Below are 22,264 nucleotides of genomic sequence, written 5' to 3'. Positions count from 1 at the left end.
GTGCATCCTCCCAGCATCTCCTCCTACACCCCGGAATGTGCCAATCAGCAGCATTCACTTGTGGACATTTTCCATGCAAGTACGAACAGGTTTCAGGCATATTCCAATTCTGTCTTTTATTGAGTTGATGATCTTCTAACAATAGTTGTATTTTTCTTGAACCATGTAAGGACTTCCCAAATGCAGTGCAACTTTCCAAAAGCAGTATTTCTGACTCAAGCTAATGTTGTACTTTAGAAATCAGTTCCTCTTAAAGTAATACGAAAATAATTGAGTAGTAATATGAGCAAAATCGTGGACAGTCATCACCAAAGGTTATCACTGTTGTTACTCAAAAACAACTGGATTTTGAGATGATGTGGTTGAATGCCATATTTTAGTTGATGCCATCGGAACAAAGACAATATGAGTTTAATTGTTGCCATCAGATCAAAGATCTTTGGTCCAAGATAGTGTGACTTTAGTTGTTACTATTGTACCAAAGACAAGGTGAGTTTAAGCTATTTGTCCAATATTACTCTTCACAGATTTTCACAAGAGAGCAAATTTGGGCATGAAGCCAATGTAAAATCAAAGCCCATCAGATTCCTAATGTTCAGAATGAGTTAAAATTGTACCAATGGTTCCAGAACCATTTACTAAGAGGCTGTGCAAAATCAGCTCTCAGATTTGGGTGTCCCAAGATGTTGTGAAGGAACATAAGGATTGGGACATATTATGCTTGCAGCAATTTGGGTTCTAGTTATTTTTTTATTTATTCATGTAGGCTCCACAGGCTGAGCTTGCATTTAATTTCCATTCAGAAGGGGGTGGTAAATAGTCTTCTTGAGGTGTGGATTTATCCACATTGCTATTAAAGTGACTTCCAGGATTTTGACCCAGCAGTGGTGAACGAACATTTCCTAGTGAGGCCTGGAAGGCATCTTCCAGTAATGTGGTCCTCTGCTTTTGCTGCCCTTGTCCTTCTAGTTGGTTGAAGTTGTAGGTTTGGAAGATTCTGTATAAGGTCCCAATTATAAGATGTTTATTGGCCGTAAAGGGTAGCGGGATGAAGATACATCTCTACGAAAGGAGGTGTAAGGCATTCTTTCCTTCTGCTAAATTGAGCAAGGTGTAGCACCTGCTTAGCTCCCCACCCCCACCCCCAATCAGGGTCATGTGAAGCCATGGGAGCAGGTGGCAGATGGTCGTATGAGCAGCTGGTGTATATCACAAGTCCTGGTTCAGCAATCAATGATACCAGTCCACAATCTCTAAAGAGTATTGATCATGGCTGGGGTCACTCGTCTTGTAAAGACACTGCCCTGAAGAAGGCAAGGGCAAACCACTTCTGTAGAAAAACTTGCCAAGAACAATCATTGTCATAGATAAAACCATGATCAACCAATCACATGACACAGCACTTAATGATGGTGATGATTGGCTGTAAATTGTATTCACATATTGTGAGGTAATAAAAGATGTTATATAAATGCAAATTCTTTTTACCCAAAATAATAATTTATTTTAGAGGTTTCAACACACCGATATGAAAGGTCTTTGATAGAGAACAAGAGTATTCATTCTCAGCTCAGTAAGTGGTTGGTGGAAGCATAAGATTCATCTGATTCACGTTTAAAGAAAGGGGAAAATAAATCTGGAAAGATATCTAAAGGGCTCTGTGATTACTGACGTGTTGATCATAGGCTTGTGCATCTAAACTGCTTGGAATTGTTTTAATAAAGGACCAGCTTCTTTGTGATAGGAGCTGTAACTGGGCAAGTACAAAGTAAAGTTAAGGGATACCTTTTTTTCTGATGGTTCCCTTGCAACAGAAGTTCACAAGATTATTCATTGTTAACTAGTCTCTGATTAAAGTGAAGAGATTGCCAGTTAAACTCAGATCTTTGCCCTGAAGTCGTTTTTTAAGAAGAGAAACGTTCCAGAAAAAGTAAACATTCTTAATGGTGGAATTAATGACTCCAACTACCTTAATACGGGTGTAATAATAATTAGATTAACTCAAGCAAGGATTGAGCCAGTTCATTTCTATGTGGTTTACCTGAAGTTCACTTAGTCAATCCTTGTTAACTGCAGTTCAAGTAGATCTAAGCATGTTAATGTGCAGTTATATAATAGTGTAGTTAATAAATTTATTAGTAGAAGATATATACATTACTTTTCTACCAACCTGGTAACCATTTAAACATGCATTTTCATGAACTTAACTAAACTTGGTAAGATTTAGTCTTTTGTGACGAGAAAAAAAGGGATTGGATCGAAGAGTTTCTGACTCTCTTCCCCTTCCTGTGGACATGTAGCACTCTCAAGTCTTTTGTGTCTGCTCCCTTCCAATTTTTATAATGTGAAGACTTCCATAAGCCAAGGAATGAGTGAGGCCCAATAACCTCAGCTGGTATGTTAAGGAATCTCCCATTTTCACCGTCTGTGACTTTTACAGTTTGTTGTAACTGTTGGAGGTACCTTGCATTTCTGTTTGTATGTGTAGTTTCAAAGGCTGGAGGTTATCCTCTGAGCCAGCAGCTGAAGGATGTAAAGTCTTAGCTGCAGGTTGACGGATGAAGTAAACATCCGTCCTGTGGCTATTTCCTCTCTGATACAACTCCAGGACATTTCCTACAGCTTTAAAAATAAAGCACAGGATCTCTTGATATTATCACATAGACCAGACCATAGCAGTGCCCTCTTGTAGTATGTGTGTACTCAGTAAGACATTTTCCAGAAAAGAACAGCAAGATAATTTTTATGGCCTGCACACAGAGTCCACTAACAGGGTTCCATGAGTTTGAGGGCCGTTAGTAATATCTCATTCAAGTGCTGCAGCTCTCTCTGGATGTTGGTATTATGAGTTAAGGTTTATTCAATTCTGAAGCAAATCGATAAGAATAGAATTTTAATTGCATAGATTCTTGCAAAGGGTGATCACAAATCAGTAGTCTATCTCCTCGCTTTCCTTATTTTTATCCCCATTGGCTCCAACAGAAATGAAACTCAGAAGCTATGATGAACAAGTTAGTGATTCACAATCCTCCATTTTAGAAACATAGAAAACCTACAGCGCAATACAGGCCCTTCGGCCCACAAAGTTGTGCTGAACATGTCCTTACCTTAGAAATTACTAGGGTTACACATAGCCCTCTATTTCTCTAGCTCCATGTACCTATCCAAAAGTCTCTTAAAAGACTGTATTGTATCCACCTCCACCACCGTTGCCGGCAGCCCATTCCATGCACTCACCACTCTCCGCCTAAAAAAACCTACCCCTGACATCTCCTCTGTACCTCCTCCCCAGCACCTTAAACCTGTGTCCTCTTGTGGCAACCATTTCAGCCCTGGGAAAAAGCCTCTGACTATCCATACGATCAATGCCTCTCATCATCTTATACACCTCTATCAGGTCACCTCTCATCCTCCGTTGCTCAACCTGTTTTCATAAGGCGTGCTCCCCAATCCAGGCAACATCCTTGTAAATCTCCTCTGCATCTTTTCTATGGTTTCCACATCCTTTCTATAGTGAGGCGACCAGAACTGAACACAGTACTCCAAGTGGGATCTGACCAGGGTCCTATATAGCTGCAACATTACCTCTCGGCTCCTAAATTCAATTGCACGATTGATGAAGGCCAATACACCATATGCCTTCCTAACCACAGAGTCAGCTGCTTTGAGTGTCCTATGGACTCGGACCCCAACTGATCCTCCACACTGCCAAGAGTCTTACCATTAATACTATATTCTGCCATCATATTGGACCTACCAAAATGAACCACTTCACACTCCCATCTGCCACTTTTCAGCCCAGTTTTGCATCCTATCAATGTCCCGCTGTAACCTCTGACAACCCTCCACACTATCCACAACAACCCCAACCTTTGTGTCATCAGCAAATTTACTAACTCATCCCTCCACTTCCTCATTCAGGTCATTTATAAAAATCACGAAGAGTAAGGGTCCCAGAACAGATCCCTGAGGCATATTACTGGTCACCGACCTTCATGCAGAATATGACCTGTCTACAACCACTCTTTGCCTTCTGTGGGCAAGCCAGTTCTGAATCCACAAAGCAATGTCCCCTTGGATCCCATGCCTCCTTACTTTCTCAATAAGCCTTGCATGGGGTACCTTATCAAATGTCTTGCTGAAATCCATATATACAATACTGCTCTTTCTTCATCAATGTGTTTAGTCACATCCTCAAAAAATTCAATCAGGTTAGTAAGGCCCTTGACAAAGCCATTCCTAATCATATTATACCTCTCCAAATGCTCATATATCCTACCTCTCAGGATCTTCTCCATCAACTTAACAACCACTGAAGTAAGACTCACTGGTCTATAATTTCCTGGGCTATCTCTACTCCCTTTCTTGAATAAGGGAACAACATCCGCAACCCTCCAATCCTCTGGAACCTCTCCCATCTCCATTGATGATGCAAAGATCATCACCAGAGGCTCAGCAATCTCCTCCCTCGCCTCCCACGAGTAGCCTGGGGTACGTCTCATCCGGTCCCAGCGACTTATCCAACTTGATGCTTTCCAAAAGCTCCAGCACATCCTCTTTCTTAATATCTACATGCTCAAGCTTTTCAGTCTACTGCAAGTCATCACTGCAATCACCAAGATCCTTTTCCATAGTGAATACTGAAGTAAAGTATTCATTAAGTACCTCTATTTCCTTTGGTTCCATACATACTTTTCCACTGTCACACTTAATAAGTCCTATTCTTTCATGGTTTATCCTCTTGCTCTTCACATACTTGTAGAATGCCTTGGGGTTTTCTTTGATCCTGCCTGCCAAGGCCTTCTCATGATCACTTCTGGCTCTCCTAATTTTCTTCTTAAGCTCCTCCCTGTTAGCCTTATAATCTTCCAGAACCTAGCTCTCTGAACCTCTAGTAAGCTTTTCTCTTCCTCTTGACTAGATTTACTACAGCTTCTGAACACCATGGTTCCTGTACCCTACCATAACTTCCCTGTCTCGTTGGAACGTATCTATGCAGAACTCCACACAAATAACCCTTGAACATTCGCCACATTTCTTCTGTACCTTTCCCTGAGAACATCTGTTCCCAGTTTAAGCATCATAATAGCCTCATAACTCCCCTTACTCCTCCAATTAAATGCTTTTCTAACTTGTCTGTTCCTATCTCTCTCCAATGCTATTGTAAAGGAAATAGAATTATGATCAATATCTCCAAAATGCCCTCCCACTGAGTGATCTGACACCTGACCAGGTTCATTTCCCAATACCAAATCAAGTACAGCCTCTCCTCTTGTAGGCTTATCTACATATTGTGTCAAGAAACCTTCCTGAACACACCTGACAAACTCCACCCCATCTAAACCTCTTGCTCTAGGGAGATGCCAATCGATATTTAGGAAATTAAAATCTCCCACCACAACAACTATTGTTGTTGTTGCACCTTTCCAGGATCTGTTTCCCTATCTGCTCCTCGATATCCCTGTTACTATTGGGCAGCCTTTAAAAAAACACCCGGTAGAGTTATTGACCCCTTCCTATTCCTAACCTCCACCCACAGAGACTCCATAGACAATCCGTCCATGACACTATCTCTGATCAACAGTGTCACGCCCCCACCTCTTTTGCCTCCCTCCCTGTCCTTCCTGAAACATCTAAAACCTGGCACTTGAAGTAACCATTCATATCCCTGAGCCATCCAAGTCCCTGTGATGGCCACCACATCATAGATCCAAGTACTGATCCATGCTCTAAGCTCATCCGCTTTGTTCACAATACTCCTTGCATTAAAATAGACACATCTCAAACTGTCGGTCTGAGCATGTCCCTTCTCTATCACCCGCCTATCCTCCCTCACACACTGTGTCCAAGCTTTCTCTATTTGTGAGCCAACTGCCTCTTCCCCAGACTCTTTAGTTCGGTTCCCACCCACCAACAATTCTAGTTTAAGCTCTCCCCAGTAGCCTTAGCAAACCTCCCCACCAGGATATTGGTCCCCCTGGGATTCAAGTGCAACCCTTCCTTTTTGTACAGATCACACCTGGCCCAAAAGAGATCCCAATGATCCAGAAATCTCAATCCCTGCCCCCTGCTCCAATCCCTCAGCCACACATTTATCCTCCACCTCATTCTATTCCTATACTCACTGTTACGTGGCACAGGCAGTAATCTCAAGATTACTACCTTTGCCGTCCTGCTTCTCAACTTCCTTCCTAACTCCCTGTAGTCTGTTTTCAGGACCTCTTCCTTCTTCCTACCTATGTCATTGGTACCTATATGTACCACGACCTCTGGCTGTTCTCTCTCCCACTGCGGGATATCGTGGACGCGATCTGAAACATCCCAGACCCTGGCACCTGGGAGGCAAACTACCATCCGACTTTCTTTCCTGTGTCCACAGAATCACCTGTCTGACCACCTAACTATAGAGTCCCCTTTCTCTTCCTTTCCCTACCCTCCTGAGCCACAGGGCCGGACTCTGTGCCAGAGGCACGGCCACTGTTGCTTTCCTCAGGTTGCTGCCCCCCCCAGCAGTACTCAAACAGGAGTACTTATTGTTCAGGGGGTCAGCCACAGGTGTACTCTCTGGTACCTGACTCTTCCCCTTCCCTCTCCTAACTGTTACCCACTTGTCTGTCTCCTGTGGCCCTGGTGTGACCACCTGCCTATAACTCCTTTCTATCACCTCCTCGCTCTCCCTGACCAGACGAAGGCCATCGAGCTGCAACTCCAGTTCCCTAACGCGGTCCCTTAGGAGCTGCAGCTCAACACACCAGGTGCAGATTTGGCTGTCCGGGAGGCTGGGAGACCCCAGGACCTCCCACTCTCTTGCCCCTCAATTGTTACACAATCACTTTCAATTTAAGTGTCTTTCAAAGAGAGCTAAAACCAATTAGTAATTGGCTTATTATTGTCACATGCACCAAGATAGTCAGAAGCTTTGTATTGTGCCATACACGGAAGTACAAAAGCAGAAATATAACACAACAGAATCCAAATTAATGGTCCCCTCCAGTTCAGGTGAAAACCATTCCACCTCTACAGCTTCCATGTTCCCTAGAAAAGAGCCCAATCATCCAAAAATCTGAAGCCCTCCCTCCTACATCATGGACCATAAGACCATCAGGCATAGAAATAAAATTAGACCATTCAGCCTATCAGGACTGCTCCGCCATTCCATCATGGCTGATCCCAGACCCCAGTCAACCCCATACAACTGCATTCTCGTCATATCCTTTGATGCCCTGACCGATCGGGAAACTATCAACTTCTGCCTTAAATATATGCAGGACCTGGCCTCCACCGCAGACTGCAACAGAGCATTCCTCAGATTCACTACTCTCTGGCAGAAAAAAATTCCCCATTTACTTCTGTCCTAAAAGGTTGCCCCTCAATTTTGAGGCTGTGCCCCACCATTGAAAATATCTTCTCCACATCCACCTTATCTAGTCCTTTCAACATTCAGTAGGTTTCAGTGAGATCCCTTCGCATTCTTCTAAATTCAAGTGAGTACAGACCCAAAGCTGCCAAACATTCCTCATATGTTAACCCCTTCATTCCCAGAAACATCCTCGTGAACCTCTGGAGTCTCCCCAGTGACAACACATCCTTTTTGTGATACGGGGCCCAAAACTGTTGACAGTATTCCAAAAGCAGCCTGACTAGTATCTTATAAAGCCTCGCCATTATCTCCTTGCTATTATATTCTGTTCCCCTTGAAATAAATGCTAATTGCATTTGCCACCTTTACCACAAACTCAACCATTTGTTCGCCAAAGGGTGGTGAATTTGTGGAATTTGTTGCCACATGCAGCTGTGGCGGCCAGGTCATTGGGTGTATTTAAGGCAGAGATTGATAGATTCTTGATTGGACATGGCATCAAAGATTATGGGGAGAAGGCCGGGAACTGGGGTTGAGGAGGAGGAAGAAGAAAAAGGATCAGCCATGATTGAATGGCAGAGCAGACTCGATGGGCCAGATGGCCTAATTCTGCTCCTATGTCTTATGGTCTTATGGTCTAAATTAACCTTCTGTGAATCTTGTACGAGGACTCCTAAGTCCCCCTGCATCTCTGATGTTTGAACCTTCTCCCCATTTAGATAATAATCTGCATTATTGTTCCTTTTACCAAATGCATAATTGTATATTTTCCAACACTGTATTCCATCTGCCACATTTTTGCCCAATCTTCCAATTTGTCTAAGTCCTGCTGCAATTGCTTTACTTCCTCAGCACTACCTACCCCTCCGCCTATCTTCGTATCATCCGCAAACTTTGCCACAAAGCCATCAATTCCATTATCTAAATCATTGACAAACAATGACAAACAACCTGAGGACTGGGAGAAATTCAGAGTTCAGCAGAGGAGGACAAAGGGCTTAATTAGGAAGGGGAAAAAAGATTATGAGAGAAAACTGGCAGGGAACATAAAAACTGACTGTAAAAGCTTTTATAGATATGTAAAAAGGAAAAGACTGGTAAAGACAAATGTAGGTCCCCTACAGACAGAAACAGGTGAATTGATTATGGGGAGCAAGGACATGGCAGACCAATTGAATAATTACTTTGGTTCTGTCTTCACTAAGGAGGACATAAATAATCTTCCAGAAATAGTAGGGGACAGAGGGTCCAGTGAGATGGAGGAACTGAGCGAAATACATGTTAGTAGGGAAGTGGTGTTAGGTAAATTGAAGGGATTGAAGGCAGATAAATCCCCAGGGCCAGATGGTCTGCATCCTAGAGTGCTTAAGGAAGTAGCCCAAGAAATAGTGGATGCATTAGTGATAATTTTTCAAAACTCGTTAGATTCTGGACTAGTTCCTGAGGATTGGCGGGTGGCTAATGTAACCCCACTTTTTAAAAAAGGAGGGAGAGAGAAACCGGGGAATTATAGACCGGTTAGCCTAACGTCGGTGGTGGGGAAACTGCTGGAGTCAGTTATCAAAGATGTGATAACAGCACATTTGGAAAGCGGTGAAATCATTGGACAAAGTCAGCATGGATTTGTGAAAGGAAAATCATGTCTGACGAATCTCATAGAATTTTTTGAGGATGTAACTAGTAGAGTGGATAGGGGAGAACCAGTGGATGTGGTATATTTGGATTTTCAAAAGGCTTTTGACAAGGTCCCACACAGGAGATTAGTGTGCAAACTTAAAGCACACGGTATTGGGGGTAAGGTATTGATGTGGATGGAGAATTGGTTAGCAGACAGGAAGCAAAGAGTGGGAATAAACGGGACCTTTTCAGAATGGCAGGCAGTGACTAGTGGGGTACCGCAAGGCTCAGTGCTGGGACCCCAGTTGTTTACAATATATATTAATGACTTGGATGAGGGAATTAAATGCAGCATCTCCAAGTTTGTGGATGACACGAAGCTGGGTGGCAGTGTTAGCTGTGAGGAGGATGCAAAGAGGATGCAGAGTGACTGGGATAGGTTGGGTGAGTGGGCAAATTCATGGCAGATGCAATTTAATGTGGATAAATGTGAAGTTATCCACTTTGGTGGCAAAAATAGGAAAACAGATTATTATCTGAATGGTGGCTGATTAGGAAAAGGGGAGGTGCAACGAGACCTGGGTGTCATTATAAACCAGTCATTGAAAGTGGGCATGCAGGTACAGCAGGCGGTGAAAAATGCGAATGGTATGCTGGCATTTATAGCAAGAGGATTCGAGTACAGGAGCAGGGAGGTACTACTGCAGTTGTACAAGGCCTTGGTGAGACCACATCTGGAGTATTGTGTGCAGTTTTGGTCCCCTAATCTGAGGAAAGACATCCTTGCCATAGAGGGAGTACAAAGAAGGTTCACCAGATTGATTCCTGGGATGTCAGGACTTTCATATGAAGAAAGACTGGATGAACTGGGCTTGTACTCGTTGGAATTTAGAAGATTGAGGGGGGATCTGATTGAAACGTATAAAATCCTAAAGGGATTGGACAGGCTAGATGCAGGAAGATTGTTCCCGATGTTGGGGAAGTCCAGAACAAGGGGTCACAGTTTGAGGATAAAGGGGAAACCTTTTAGGACTGAGATTAGGAAAAACTTCTTCACACAGAGAGTGGTGAATCTGTGGAATTCTCTGCCACAGGAAACAGTTGAGGCCAATTCATTGGCTATATTTAAGAGGGAGTTAGATATGGCCCTTGTGGCTATGGGGATCAGGGGGTATGGAGGGAAGGCTGGGGCAGGGTTCTGAGTTGGATGATCAGCCATGATCATAATAAATGGCGGTGCAGGCTCAAAGGGCCGAATGGCCTACTCCTGCACCTATTTTCTATGTTTCTATGTTTCTAAATGTGAAAAGTAGTGGTCCCAATACTGATCCCTGAGGAACACCACTAGTCACTGACAGACAACCAGAAAACGCCCCCTTTATTTCCACTTGCTGCCTCCTGCCTGTCAGTCATACCTCTATCCATGTCAGTATCTTTTGTGTAACACAATAGGATCTTGTTAAGCAGCCTCACGTGTGGCACCTTATCAAATGCCTTCTGAAAATCCAAGTAAATGACATCCTCTGCTTCTCCTTTATCCACTCTGCTTATTACTTCCTCAAAAAACTCTAACAGATTTGTCAGGCAAGATTTCCCTTTGCCGAAACCATGCTAACTTTGACTTATTTTATCATTAGTCTTCAAGTACCCTGGAACCACATCCTTAGTAACAGACTCCAACACTTTCCCAACCACTGAGGTTAGACTAACTAGCCTATAACTTTCTTTCTTTTGCCTTCCTCCCTTCTTAAAGAGTAGAGTGACATTTGCAATCTTCCAGTCCTCTGGGACCACGGCAGAATCAAGTGATTCTTGAAAAATCATGACCAATGCATCCGTTATCTCTTCAGCAACTTCTCTCGGGACTCTGGGATGTAGTCCATCTGGTCCAGGTGATTTATCCACCTTAAGACTTTTTAGTTTGCCGAGCATTTTTTCCTTTGTAATGGCAATGGCAGTCACTCCTGCTCCCTGACACTTATGGACCTCTGGCACACTGTTTGTGTCTTCCACTAAGTTCATCTGCCATTTCTTTGTCCCCCATTACTACCTCACCAGCATCATTTTCCAGTGGTCCAACGTCAACTTTCACCTCCCTTTTACTCTTTATATAACTGAAAAAACTTCTAGTATCTTGCTTTATATTATTGGCTAGTTTGCCCTCATATTTCATCTTTCCCCTTCTTGTAGCTTTTTTAGTTGCCTTTTGTTGGATTTTAAAAGCTTCCCAATCATCTAACTTCCCAATCATCCAACTTCCCAATCATCCAACTCCCATTCACTTTTCTACCTTATATACCCTTTCCTTCATTATGTACCCTTTCCTTAGCTTTTATGCAGTCCTTAACTCCCCTTGTCAGCCACAATTGCCTACTCTGCTATTTGAGAACTTCTTCCTCTGTGGGACATATGTGTCCTGCACCTTGTGAACTATTCCCAGAAAATACTTTGCTCTGCCATCATCCCTGCTAGTATCCTCCTTCAATCCACCTGGGCAAGCTCCTCTCTCACGCCTCTGTAATTCCCTTTATTCCATTGTGATACTGATACATGTGACTTATGCTTCTCCCATTCAAGTTGCATCATCTTAGCCATGAGTTAAACTGTATTATCTCCCTATTTCTGTCCTCACTCGCACATGGCGTTGGTAACAATCCTGAGATCACAACCATGGAGGTCCTTTCATTTAACTTAGCACCGAACTCCCTGAATTCACTTTACAGGACCTCATCACCCTTGCTTCGCATGTTATTGGTACCGATGTAAACCAATGTGGCTGCACACCCTCATACTTTAAGAATGCTGTGGACTTAATCCACGATGTCCCTGACCCTGGCCTCCGGGAGGCAACATACCACCGGAAATTTCATTCTCATCCACAGAACTTCCTTTCTGTTCTTCTAACCAATGAATCTCCTATCACTACAGCACGACTTTTCTACCCCCCACCCCCAACTTCCCTTCTGAGCCACAGAGCCATACTCAGTTCCAGAGACCTGACTGCCGTAGTTTTCCTCTGCAGGGTCATTCCCCAACCCCAACAGAAATCTTTAGCAGCACACACAAAATGCTGGAGGAACTCAGCAAGTCAGGAGGCATCTATGGAAATGAATAAACAGTCAATGTTTCAGGCCGAGACTCTTCATCAGGTCTTGAAAGGAAGGAGGAATATGCCAGAATAGGAAACGGGGCGGGGGAAGAAGGACTAGCTGGAAGGTGATAGATGAAACCAGGTGGGTGGAGTAGGAGGGGATGATGTGAGAGCTGGGAGGAGATAGGTGGAAAAGAAAAGTCGAATCTACCCTCAGTGACCACTTTATTATGTACACCTATACCTCTACTTATTAATGCACAATATCTAATCAGCCAATTGTGTGGCAACAAATCTATACATAAAGGCATGCAGACATGCTCAAGAGATTTAGTTGTTGTTCAGACCAAACGTCATAATGAGGAAGAGATATGATCTAAGTGACTTTGACTCTGAATGACTGTTGGTGCCAGACAGGGTGGTTTGAGTAGGTCAGAAACTGCTGATCTTCTGGGATTTTCACACACAACAGTCTCTAGGGTTTACAGAGAATGGTGCAAAAAACAAAAAAAAAATATCAAGTATCAATTCTGTGGGTGAAAGAGGTCAGAGGAGAATGGCCAGACTGGTTCAAGCTGACAGGAACGCTTTCAATTGTTGAAAGCCTAGAGAAGATGTGAAAAGGATGTTTCCCATGGTGGGGGAGTCTAGGACCAGAGGCCACAGCCTCGGGATAGAGGGGTGTCCACTTAAAACAGAGATGTGGAGAAATTTCTTCACCAGAGGGTAGTAAATTTGTGGAATTTGTTACCACAGGACCACAAGCAGCTATGGAGGCCAAATCATTGGATGTATTTAAGGTGGAGATTGATAGGTTTTTGAAGGTTACAGGGAGAAGACTGGGGAGTGGAGTGAGCAGGGGAAAAGAGGATCAGCCATGATTGAATGGTAGAGCAGACTTGATGGATCAAATGGCCTAATTCTGCTCCTATGTCTTAAGGTCTTATGAAAGGGACAGTAACTCAAATAATCACTCATTACAACAGTGGTGTGCAGAAGAGCATCCCTGAATGCACAACATGTTAAACCTTGAAGTGGACGGGCTAGAGCAGCAGAAAACCACACTGGGTTCCACTTCTGTGGCTAATTTACTTGGTACACTTCTGTGCCAATAATGTAGCCACTGAGTGTATGTTCTGATTATTAGGATGCCCAGTACACATACTAAGTGAGATTTCAGATCGCCTATTAAATAGAAAGCTGTTCCCTTTTACTCTGGCAGTCTTCACCATAGTAAGTATCTCAAACATAGGAGATTCTGCAGATGCTGGAAATTCAGAGCAACACACGCAAAATGCTGGAGGAACTCAACAGGTCAGGCAGCATCTATGGAAATGAATAAACAGTCAGCGTTTCGAGCTGAGACCTTTCATCAAGTCTGGAAAGGGAAGGGGAAGAAATTAGAATAAGAAGGTGGGGGAAAGAAGAAGAGAGAAAGCTGGCAGGTGATAAGAGAAACCATGTGTGATGGAAGGTAGGTGGGTGGGGGAGAGGAGATGAAGTGGAAAACTGGGAATTGAAAGTTAGAAAAGATAAAGGACTGAAGAAGAACAAATCTGATAGGAGAGAAGAGTGAACAATGGGAGTAAGAGAAGGAAGAGGGGTGAGAGGTGAGGGTAGGTAAGGAGAAGAAAAGGGGTAAGAGGGGGACCAGAATAGGAAATGGAAAAAGAGAGAAGAGGAAAGGGGAAAAATTACCGGAAGTTAGAGAATTCAATGTTCCTGCCATCAAGTTGGAGGCTACCAAGCGAAATATGAGGTGTTGCTCTTCTAACCTGAGAGCAGCCTCAATGTGGCAGAAGAAGCAGCCGAGGACCAGCATATTGGAATGGAAATGGAAAGTGGAATTAAAATGGGTGGCCATCAGAAAATCCTATCTGTTGTGTTGGATGGAGCAAAGTGTTTGACAAGGCAGTCTCCTATTTTATGTTGGGTTTTTCGACAAAGCAGTCTGAGTATCTCAATGAGGTTATCCTTAACTTCGAAGCTCCCAGAGGTATGACCCAAATTTACAAGGACCTTTAATTTTGAATAGTTTCCTAGAGAATTGTCTCTACACTTCCTCCTAGACCAAGATATGCTTTCAAAAGGAAGTCCAAATCAGAACAGGATACTTTGTGTCATCTAAGCAACAATCTAGGTGTACATACAGTTGAAGTCAGAAGTTTACATACACCTTAGCCACCTTAACTCAGTTTTTCACAATTCCTGGCATTTAATCCTAGAAAACATTCCCTGTCTTAGGTCAGTTAGGATCACTATTTTAAGAATGTGAAATGTCAGAATAATAGTAAAGAGAATGATTTATTTCAGCTTTTATTTCTTTCATCACTTTCCCAGTGGGTCAGAAGTTTACATACACTTTGTTGGTATTTGGTAGCATTGCCTTTAAATTGTTTAACTTGGGTCAAACGTTTTGGGTAGCCTTCCACAAGCTTCTCATAGTAAGTTGCTGGAATTTTGTTCCATTCCTCCAGACAGAACTGGTGTAACTGAGTCAGGTTTGCAGGCCTCCTTGCTCGCACACGCTTTTTTCAGTTCTGCCCACAAATTTTCTATCAGATTGAGGTCAGAAAATGATGTCAAGTCTGGTTCATCCTTGGGAGCAATTTCCAAATGCCTGAAGGTACCATGTTCATCTGTACAAACAATAGTACACAAGTATAAACACCATGGGACCACACAGCTGTCATACCACTCAGGAAGGAGATACATTGTCTCCTAGAGATGAACGTACTTTGGCGCGAAAAGTACAAATCAATCCCAGAACAACAGCAAAGGACATTATGAAGATGCTGGAGGAAACAGATAGACATATATCTATATCCACAGTAAAGTGAGTCCTATATCAACATAACCTGAAAGGCTGCTCAGCAAGGAAGAAACCACAGCTCCAAAACCGCCATAAAAAAGCCAGACTACAGTTTGCAAGTGCACATGGGGACAAAGATCTTACTTTTTGGAGAAATGTCCTCTGGTTTGATGAAACAAAAATTGAACCGTTTTGCCATAATGACCATCGTCATGTTTGGAGGATAAAGGGTGAGGCTTGCAAGCCGAAGAATACCATCCCAACCGTGAAACATGGGGGTTGCAGCATCATGTTGTGGGGGTGCTTTGCTGCTGGAGGGACTGGTGCACTTCACAAAATAGATGGCATCATGAGGAAGCAAAATTATGTGGATATATTGAAGCAACATCTCAAGACGTCAGCCAGGAAGTTAAAGCTTGGTCGCAAATGGGACAATGACCCCAAGCATACCTCCAAAGTTGTGGCAAAATTGCTTAAGGGGAACAAAGTCAAGGTATTGGAATGTCCATCACAAAGCCCTGACCTCAATCTGATAGAAAATTGTTGCCCTTACACTTCCTCCCTTACCACCATTCAGGGTCCCAAACAGTCCTTCCAGGTGAGGCAACACTTCACCTGTGAGTTGACTGGGGTGATATACTGCGTCCGGTGCTCCTGATGTGGCCTTTTATATATTGGCGAGACCCGACGCAGACTGGGAGACCGCTTTGCTGAACATCTACGCTCTGTCCGCCAGAGAAAGCAGGATCTCCCAGTGGCCACACATTTTATTTCCACATCCCATTCCCATTCTGACATGTCTATCCACGGCCTCCTCTACTGTAAAGATGAAGCCACACTCAGGTTGGAGGAACAACACCTTATATTCCGTCTGGGTAGCCTCCAACCTGATGGCATGAACATCGACTTCTCTAACTTCTGCTAAGGCCCCACTTCCCCCTCGTACCCCATCTGTTACTTATTTTTATGCACACATTCTTTCTCTCACTCTCCTTTTTCTCCCTCTTTCCCTCTGAATATACCCCTTGCCCATCCTCTGGGTCCCCCCCCCCCATCTTTCTTCCCGGACCTCCTGTCCCATGATCCTCTCGTATCCTCTTTTGCCTATCACCTGTCCAGCTCTTGGCTCTATCCCTCCCCCTCCTGTCTTCTCCTATCATTTTGGATCTCCCCCTCCCCCTCCAACTTTCAAATCCCTTACTCACTCTTCCTTCAGTTAGTCCTGACGAAGGGTCTCGGCCTGAAACGTCGACTGCACCTCTTCCTACAGATGCTGCCTGGCCTGCTGCGTTCACCAGCAACTTTGATGTGTGTGACCTAAGACAGGGAATGTTTTCTAGGATTAAATGTCAGGAATTGTGGAAAAACTGAGCTTAAATGTATTTGGCTAAGGTGTATGTAAACCTCTGACTTCAACTGTATGTCAATCTATGAGTCCTGCAGAGGGACTCAGCCCAAAACATCAACTGTTTACTCTTTTCCACAGATGCCTGGCCTGCTGAGTTCCTCCAGTATTTTGTATGTGTTGCTTGTTCTGAAGAATATTGGTTTGTCAAGAAAACTGCCCCAAAATTGCAGCTCATAGACCATCAATGCAAAAAGACTTACCTTGTATATTCCTTGTAGGTTGACAGCACAAAGAAATAATGTATTGCTTTTTTACAGGATGTCGGAAATTGTGGCAAAACTACAGGGAAAGGTGATTGAAAATCATGTGAAGGTCCTAATGTTTGAAGTAGACTACAGTCACGAGAATGGTGAAGAAGATGATCTTGAAGTCCCCCCTGTTTACTATTGGATCCAGTGAAACCACTCAGTATATTTTCCCACAATGATATCCCTTCCTATCATGCCATGGGGATAGTAAGAATGCTCAATATGCTTTCCTATAATGCAATCCTCTCCCATCATGCCAATGGGATAGTAAGACCACAGTACACTTTCCATAATGCAATCTCTTCCCATCATGTCATGGGGATAGTAGGATCACGCAATATCATTTCCCATAATGCAATCCCTCCCATTCTGCCAAGCCACCATTACTCATTGTACTGGTGTTATCTGAATGTTTATTGAGCCTCTGCATTTTTTAAGAGCACTCAAGATTCAAGTTTTATAATAATTAGATTTATTAGTCACATGTATATCATAAGAGCATAAGGCTGTGACACATAGGAGCAGAATTTAGGCTATTTGGCCTATCAGGTCTGCTCTGTCATTCCATCATGGCTGATTTCTTATCCCTCTCAACCCCATTCTCCTGCCTTCTCCCCATAACCTTTGACACACTTACTAATCAAGAACCTGTCAACCTCTACTTTAAATACGTCCAATGAGTTGGCTTCTACAGCCATCTGTGGCAATGAATTCCACAGATTCACTACCCTCTGGTTAAAGAAATTCCTCCTCATCTCTGTTCTAAATAGACATCCCTCTATTCTGAGGCTGTGCCCTCTGGTCCTAGACTGCCCCACTATAGGAAACATCCTCTCCTTGTCCACTTTATCTAGGCCTTTCAATATTTAATAGGTTTCAATTAGATGAAGAAAATGAATCTCGAGGTTCTATGTACTTTATTAATAAATTTACTTTGAAATTTGACCTTTGATGCATCTCATTCTTCTAAAATCCAGTGAGTACAGGCACAGAGCCATCAAATACTCCTCATACATATCATTTTCATTAACAACCAACACAGTGTGAGGATGTGCCAGGGGCAGCCTCCAAGTGTTGCACCACATTCCGACACTAACACAACATGCCCTTGAATGTGTGGCTGCCATCAAATGCTTTTGAACAAGTTTTAAAGGCTCTGAACAGTCAAGTTCAAGGTTATTGTTGCCTCACTGTGCATATTTACTGTACAACCAAATGAAATAGCATTTCTCTGGACCACGGTGCACCAACACAACATGTATCACACACAGTACATAAACCAAAATATTATACAAGACACATATTAATAAAATGTAATTCAAAATGCATGTGAAGTGTGCAGCAGAGATGAGCAGTAAACAGCTCGCTGTCCTAGTGACAACATCAGTTGGTGGCAGGATAGTCATTAGTCTCACAGCCTGAGGGAAGAAACTGTTTCCCAGTCTGGCAGTCCTAGTCCTGATGCTCCTATACCTCCTTCCTGAGGGTAGTGGGTCAAAGAGATTGTGGGATGGATGGTAGGGATCTCAACTGCAGGCCCTTCGTATCCAACATTCCTGTAAATGTTGTAAATAGTGGGGTAAGACCCTGGCGGTTTTTACTGTTCTCTGTAGGGCCTTGAAGTTCAAAGCCTTGTAGCTCCCTTAATAACAATTCAAAGAGATGAATTTATGATAGCACTCTCCATTCAGATTCAAATTCATTTATTGATTATGTGCATCAAAATTTACTGTACAATGTGTCTTTTGCATCAAACTAACACAATCTGAGGATGTGCTGTGGGATGGCCCACATTCCAGCTCCAACACGGCAAGCCCACAATGTTCAGCAGAACAACACACAGCCATCATACAACAAGACAGAAACAACAGCTAAACAAATCCCTCCCCACATTCCACACCCCTCCCTCCCCTACCATGACAGGGCACTCCAACCTCCGGACCTGTCAACTTCAGGCCTTCAAAACCAGGACAGGCCATCTTCTGGCCTCTGACCTCTAGACCTCGGCCGTGGACACCTCAGAATAGGAAGGGTGTGGAAGTTTTAGAGAGGGTACCAAGAAGATTTACCAGGATGCTGCCTGGATTAGAGAGCAAGTCTTATGAGGAAAAGATGAGCGAGCTAGGGGTTTCACTTTGGAACAAAGGAGAATGGGAGGAGATTTGATAATGGTGTATAAGATGGTAAGAGGCATAAATCAAGTGGTCAGCCAGTGCATTTTTCCCAGGGCAGAAATGGCTAATACAGGTGGCATAACTTTAAGGTGATTGGAGGAAAATATAGGAGTATTTCTGAGGTAAGTTCTTCACACACAATGTGGTGGGTGCCTGGAATGCCCTGCCAGGGAGGGTAGTAAAAGCAGATACATTTAGGGACATTTCAGAAACTCTTAAATAGGCACATAGATGATAGAAAAATGGAGGCCTATGTTGGAGGAAAGGGTTCGATTGACCTTAGAGTAGGTTAAAGGGTTGGCACAACATTGTAGGCCAAAGGCTCTATGTGTGTTGCTTGGATTTCCAGCATCTACAGATTTTCTTATTGCAATGTTCTCTGGATGAGAAAGTAACTTCTTAAATCCCCTCATCTCATGCTCTCTAGTTTTAGAAACCCCTGCTATGGAAAATATTTCCCGGTATTTACCTTATCTATGCATCTCAGAAGATCAGTCTCAGGGCTCTTCCACTCCAAAGAAAACTAAGCCAACCTATTCGTTCTCTTCTCATAACTATAACACTCTATCCCAGGTGATATCCTGGAGAATCTCCACTGCATTCTCCCCTGTGCAATAATTCATAAAGTGTAGTAGCCAGTTTTCAGTACTGCTGCTGTGATAGCACTGTGATATAATCCCCTGATCTTATTTTCAATGCCCCAGCTAATAAGGGCAAGTATTCCAAATACCTTCCCCTAAATGGCAGACATTTTAAAATATATTTTTACTCCAATCCAGTGAAGTACATTTATTTATTTTGGAGTTTTGGATGCAGGGCTGGTCACCTACCTACAGCAAGGATGTCAATGAGGTTGAACGAGTGCAGAGAAATTTTACAAGGATATTGCTGGGACCTGAGGACCTGAATTCTGTGGAAAGGTATAATTAAGTTAGGACTTTATTCCTTAAAGTGTAAAAGAATGAGGAGAGATTAGATAGAAAATTGTGAGAAGTACAAATAGGGTAAATGCAAGCAAGCTTTTTCCGCTGAGGTTTGGTGGGACTACAACTAGAGGTCATGGGTTAAAAGTGAAAGATGAAAGGGGGAGCTTCTTCACTCAGAGGGTGAGGAGCATGGAATGAGCTGCCAGTGGAAGTGGTGGATGCAGGTTCAACTGCAATTTTTAAGAGATGTTTAGATAAGTACATGGATGGTGGCTATGGTCCAGGTGCAGGTCAATGGGAGTGGGCAGAGTAATAGTTTGGCATGGACTAGATGGGCCAAAGGGCCTGGTTCTGTGCTCTGATACTGTATGATTCAACTAATGGTTTAAATCACTGCTTTCACACACAACCATTTGAAAGATAATTGAAACATGACACAAAGATGCAGGCTGTGGTCAAAGATTCTGTCTCCCACACTCTTCCGCAACCTGCTTTTAAATTAACCCCCATAAGCATATCTGGGCTGTGTTATACTTTCATCTCAGTATCTGTGTCAGAATCTGACCCATACTGAAGAGGAGAAATATTTCTTCCACATCTTTCATGGTGAAGGGCCTGTTTGGAATGAATGAAGCAAGCTGTGCTGGGAATGAAGCTATTGCACAAAGCTTCCCCAGCTGAAACTCTCAGTCTCACCTTCACAATACCCAACTCTTGCCTCCAACTTGTATACACAGACACCTTATTAGTGCAGGATGCCATAATGTTGGAACGTGAAATGTTCTTTCAGTCAGAGCAGGGAGGACGAACTTAATCCAGATTTAGCTCACACTTAATGATACTTTATACATACCAGAATGGGACATTTAACACAGATATCCGACACCTTGTTCTTGCACACAAATTACACGGAGATTTTAAGCAATTAGAATGCAAAAGATTGTAAACTGAATGGATGATTTGTAATCACAAAAATTTCAACAACAAAGACTTTATTCCTTGGAACATAGGAGACTGAGGGGTGATATCTTAGAGGTGTACAAAATCATGAAGGGTATAGATATAGTGAATGCACACAATCTTTTTCCCCAGACAAATGTAACCAAAAACTAGTGGGCATATGTTAAAGGAGAAAGATTTAAAAGGGACCTGGGAGGCAACTTCTTCACACAGAGAGTGGTGCATATATCAGGATTAGAATCAGATTTAATACCACTGACATATGTCATAAAATTTGTTGTTTTGAAGTAGCAGTATGGTACAGCAAGAAATAGAAGATAAAAATAAATTAAATACATAATGCAAAAAGAGAATCTAATGGCAGAGGGGAAAAAACTATTCCTAAAATATTGGGTGTGTTTCTCCTCTTTGATGGTAGTAATGAGGAGAGAGATTTACCTAGGTGATGAGGGATCCTTAATGATGGATGCTGCCTTTTAGAGGTGTTTACTATAACATAACAGATATTTGGATAAATATACAGAGAGGAAAGGTCTACAATACAGGCCAAACATGGACAAAGGGGACTAGCATAGATGGTCACCTTCATTGGGACAAAGGGTCCATCTCAATGTTGTATTACTCTACCATTCCATTACCTGGAGAAAAATGCAAACAAAATACAGTTGAACACACTTCTGGCAGATTGAGAACTTGATGTTGGAAGCAAGAGAAATAAGTAGATCTATAGAAAATGTGAACTTATTGTGAGGTGTTAGACAAGAAGAGTACTTAAATATACATTAAAATGTAATGAAAATTGTAAAAACTCTTATGATTATCACTAAGTAAATATAATCTTCATTGTTCAATTTTTGCAATTGATGTATTTCAGTTTATATCTTCCTCATTTTCTGATTCTTTTCCTGGATTGCATGCAAACTCATGTAAGCTCAGTTACATCCATGTAACTAATTAACCTACTAACCTGTACATCTTTGGAATGTGGGAGGAAGCCAGAGAACCCTGAGGAAACCTATGTAGTGATGGGTCGAAGTAAAACTCCTCACAGACAGTGGTGGGAAACAAACCCATGTCACTGGCACTATAAAAGCATTATGATTTAATAATAAGTTGCTTTATGATTTGAATAGTGTTTGCATTACTGTGATACTCATTCAACCCCACTTCTTGCTAATTGATCAAAATAGAGATCAAAAATAATTGATCAAAAATCCATTAGCATTGAATTAGGTTGTGGCTGGTTTGCACCCTTTTTGAAATTCCCACATCTTCTCAATTCTTATGTAGGAGGACACCTGTTTAACTCCTGCACCAATTAGAATTGCTTGCACCTCATTGCTCATTTAACAACAATAATCTCCATACACTAAAAACCCTTTTAGTTTTTTATTCAAAGCCTGTACTTTAAGTAATTATCCAACAAGGCTGTGGGAACTTACAGTTAATTGAAGTAAGTGCGCTTAGTAATGATATAATTGTTTACAAAATGGAAGAGTTCTGGTTGCGATCGGTTGTGGTTCTGCTTTGAATCAAATTGGAAATCTCAAGTGGAAGAGATAGTAATGAAGATAAATATCTTTAGAGTGTCATGGAAAGGATTATAAAAGGCTTTATCTCCACTGCATGTTGTACCCAAATAAACAAGCTGCTGTCAAAAAATTTTAA

At 42.5% G+C, this 22,264-nt stretch overlaps 1 protein-coding gene across 3 annotated transcripts in view; it reads left to right on the top strand.

Moving 5' to 3' along the window:
• LOC140211205 (ubiquitin-like modifier-activating enzyme 1) overlaps positions 1–17,479 on the top strand; it is a 468,204-nt gene extending 450,725 nt beyond the window's left edge. For all 3 annotated transcript variants that reach the window (XM_072280798.1, XM_072280799.1, XM_072280800.1), the window contains exon 25: positions 16,546–17,479. In XM_072280798.1, the coding sequence (XP_072136899.1) occupies positions 16,546–16,687 (142 nt within the window). In that variant the 3' untranslated portion in view covers positions 16,688–17,479. The remainder of the gene's footprint in view (positions 1–16,545) is intronic.
• The last annotated feature ends 4,785 nt before the right edge of the window (positions 17,480–22,264 follow it).

Source organism: Mobula birostris, chromosome 16, assembly GCF_030028105.1.
Source record: "Mobula birostris isolate sMobBir1 chromosome 16, sMobBir1.hap1, whole genome shotgun sequence".
Lineage (NCBI taxonomy): Eukaryota > Metazoa > Chordata > Chondrichthyes > Myliobatiformes > Myliobatidae > Mobula > Mobula birostris.
Note: the sequence above shows the minus strand (reverse complement) of the source record. Positions and strands in the feature narration are given on the sequence as shown.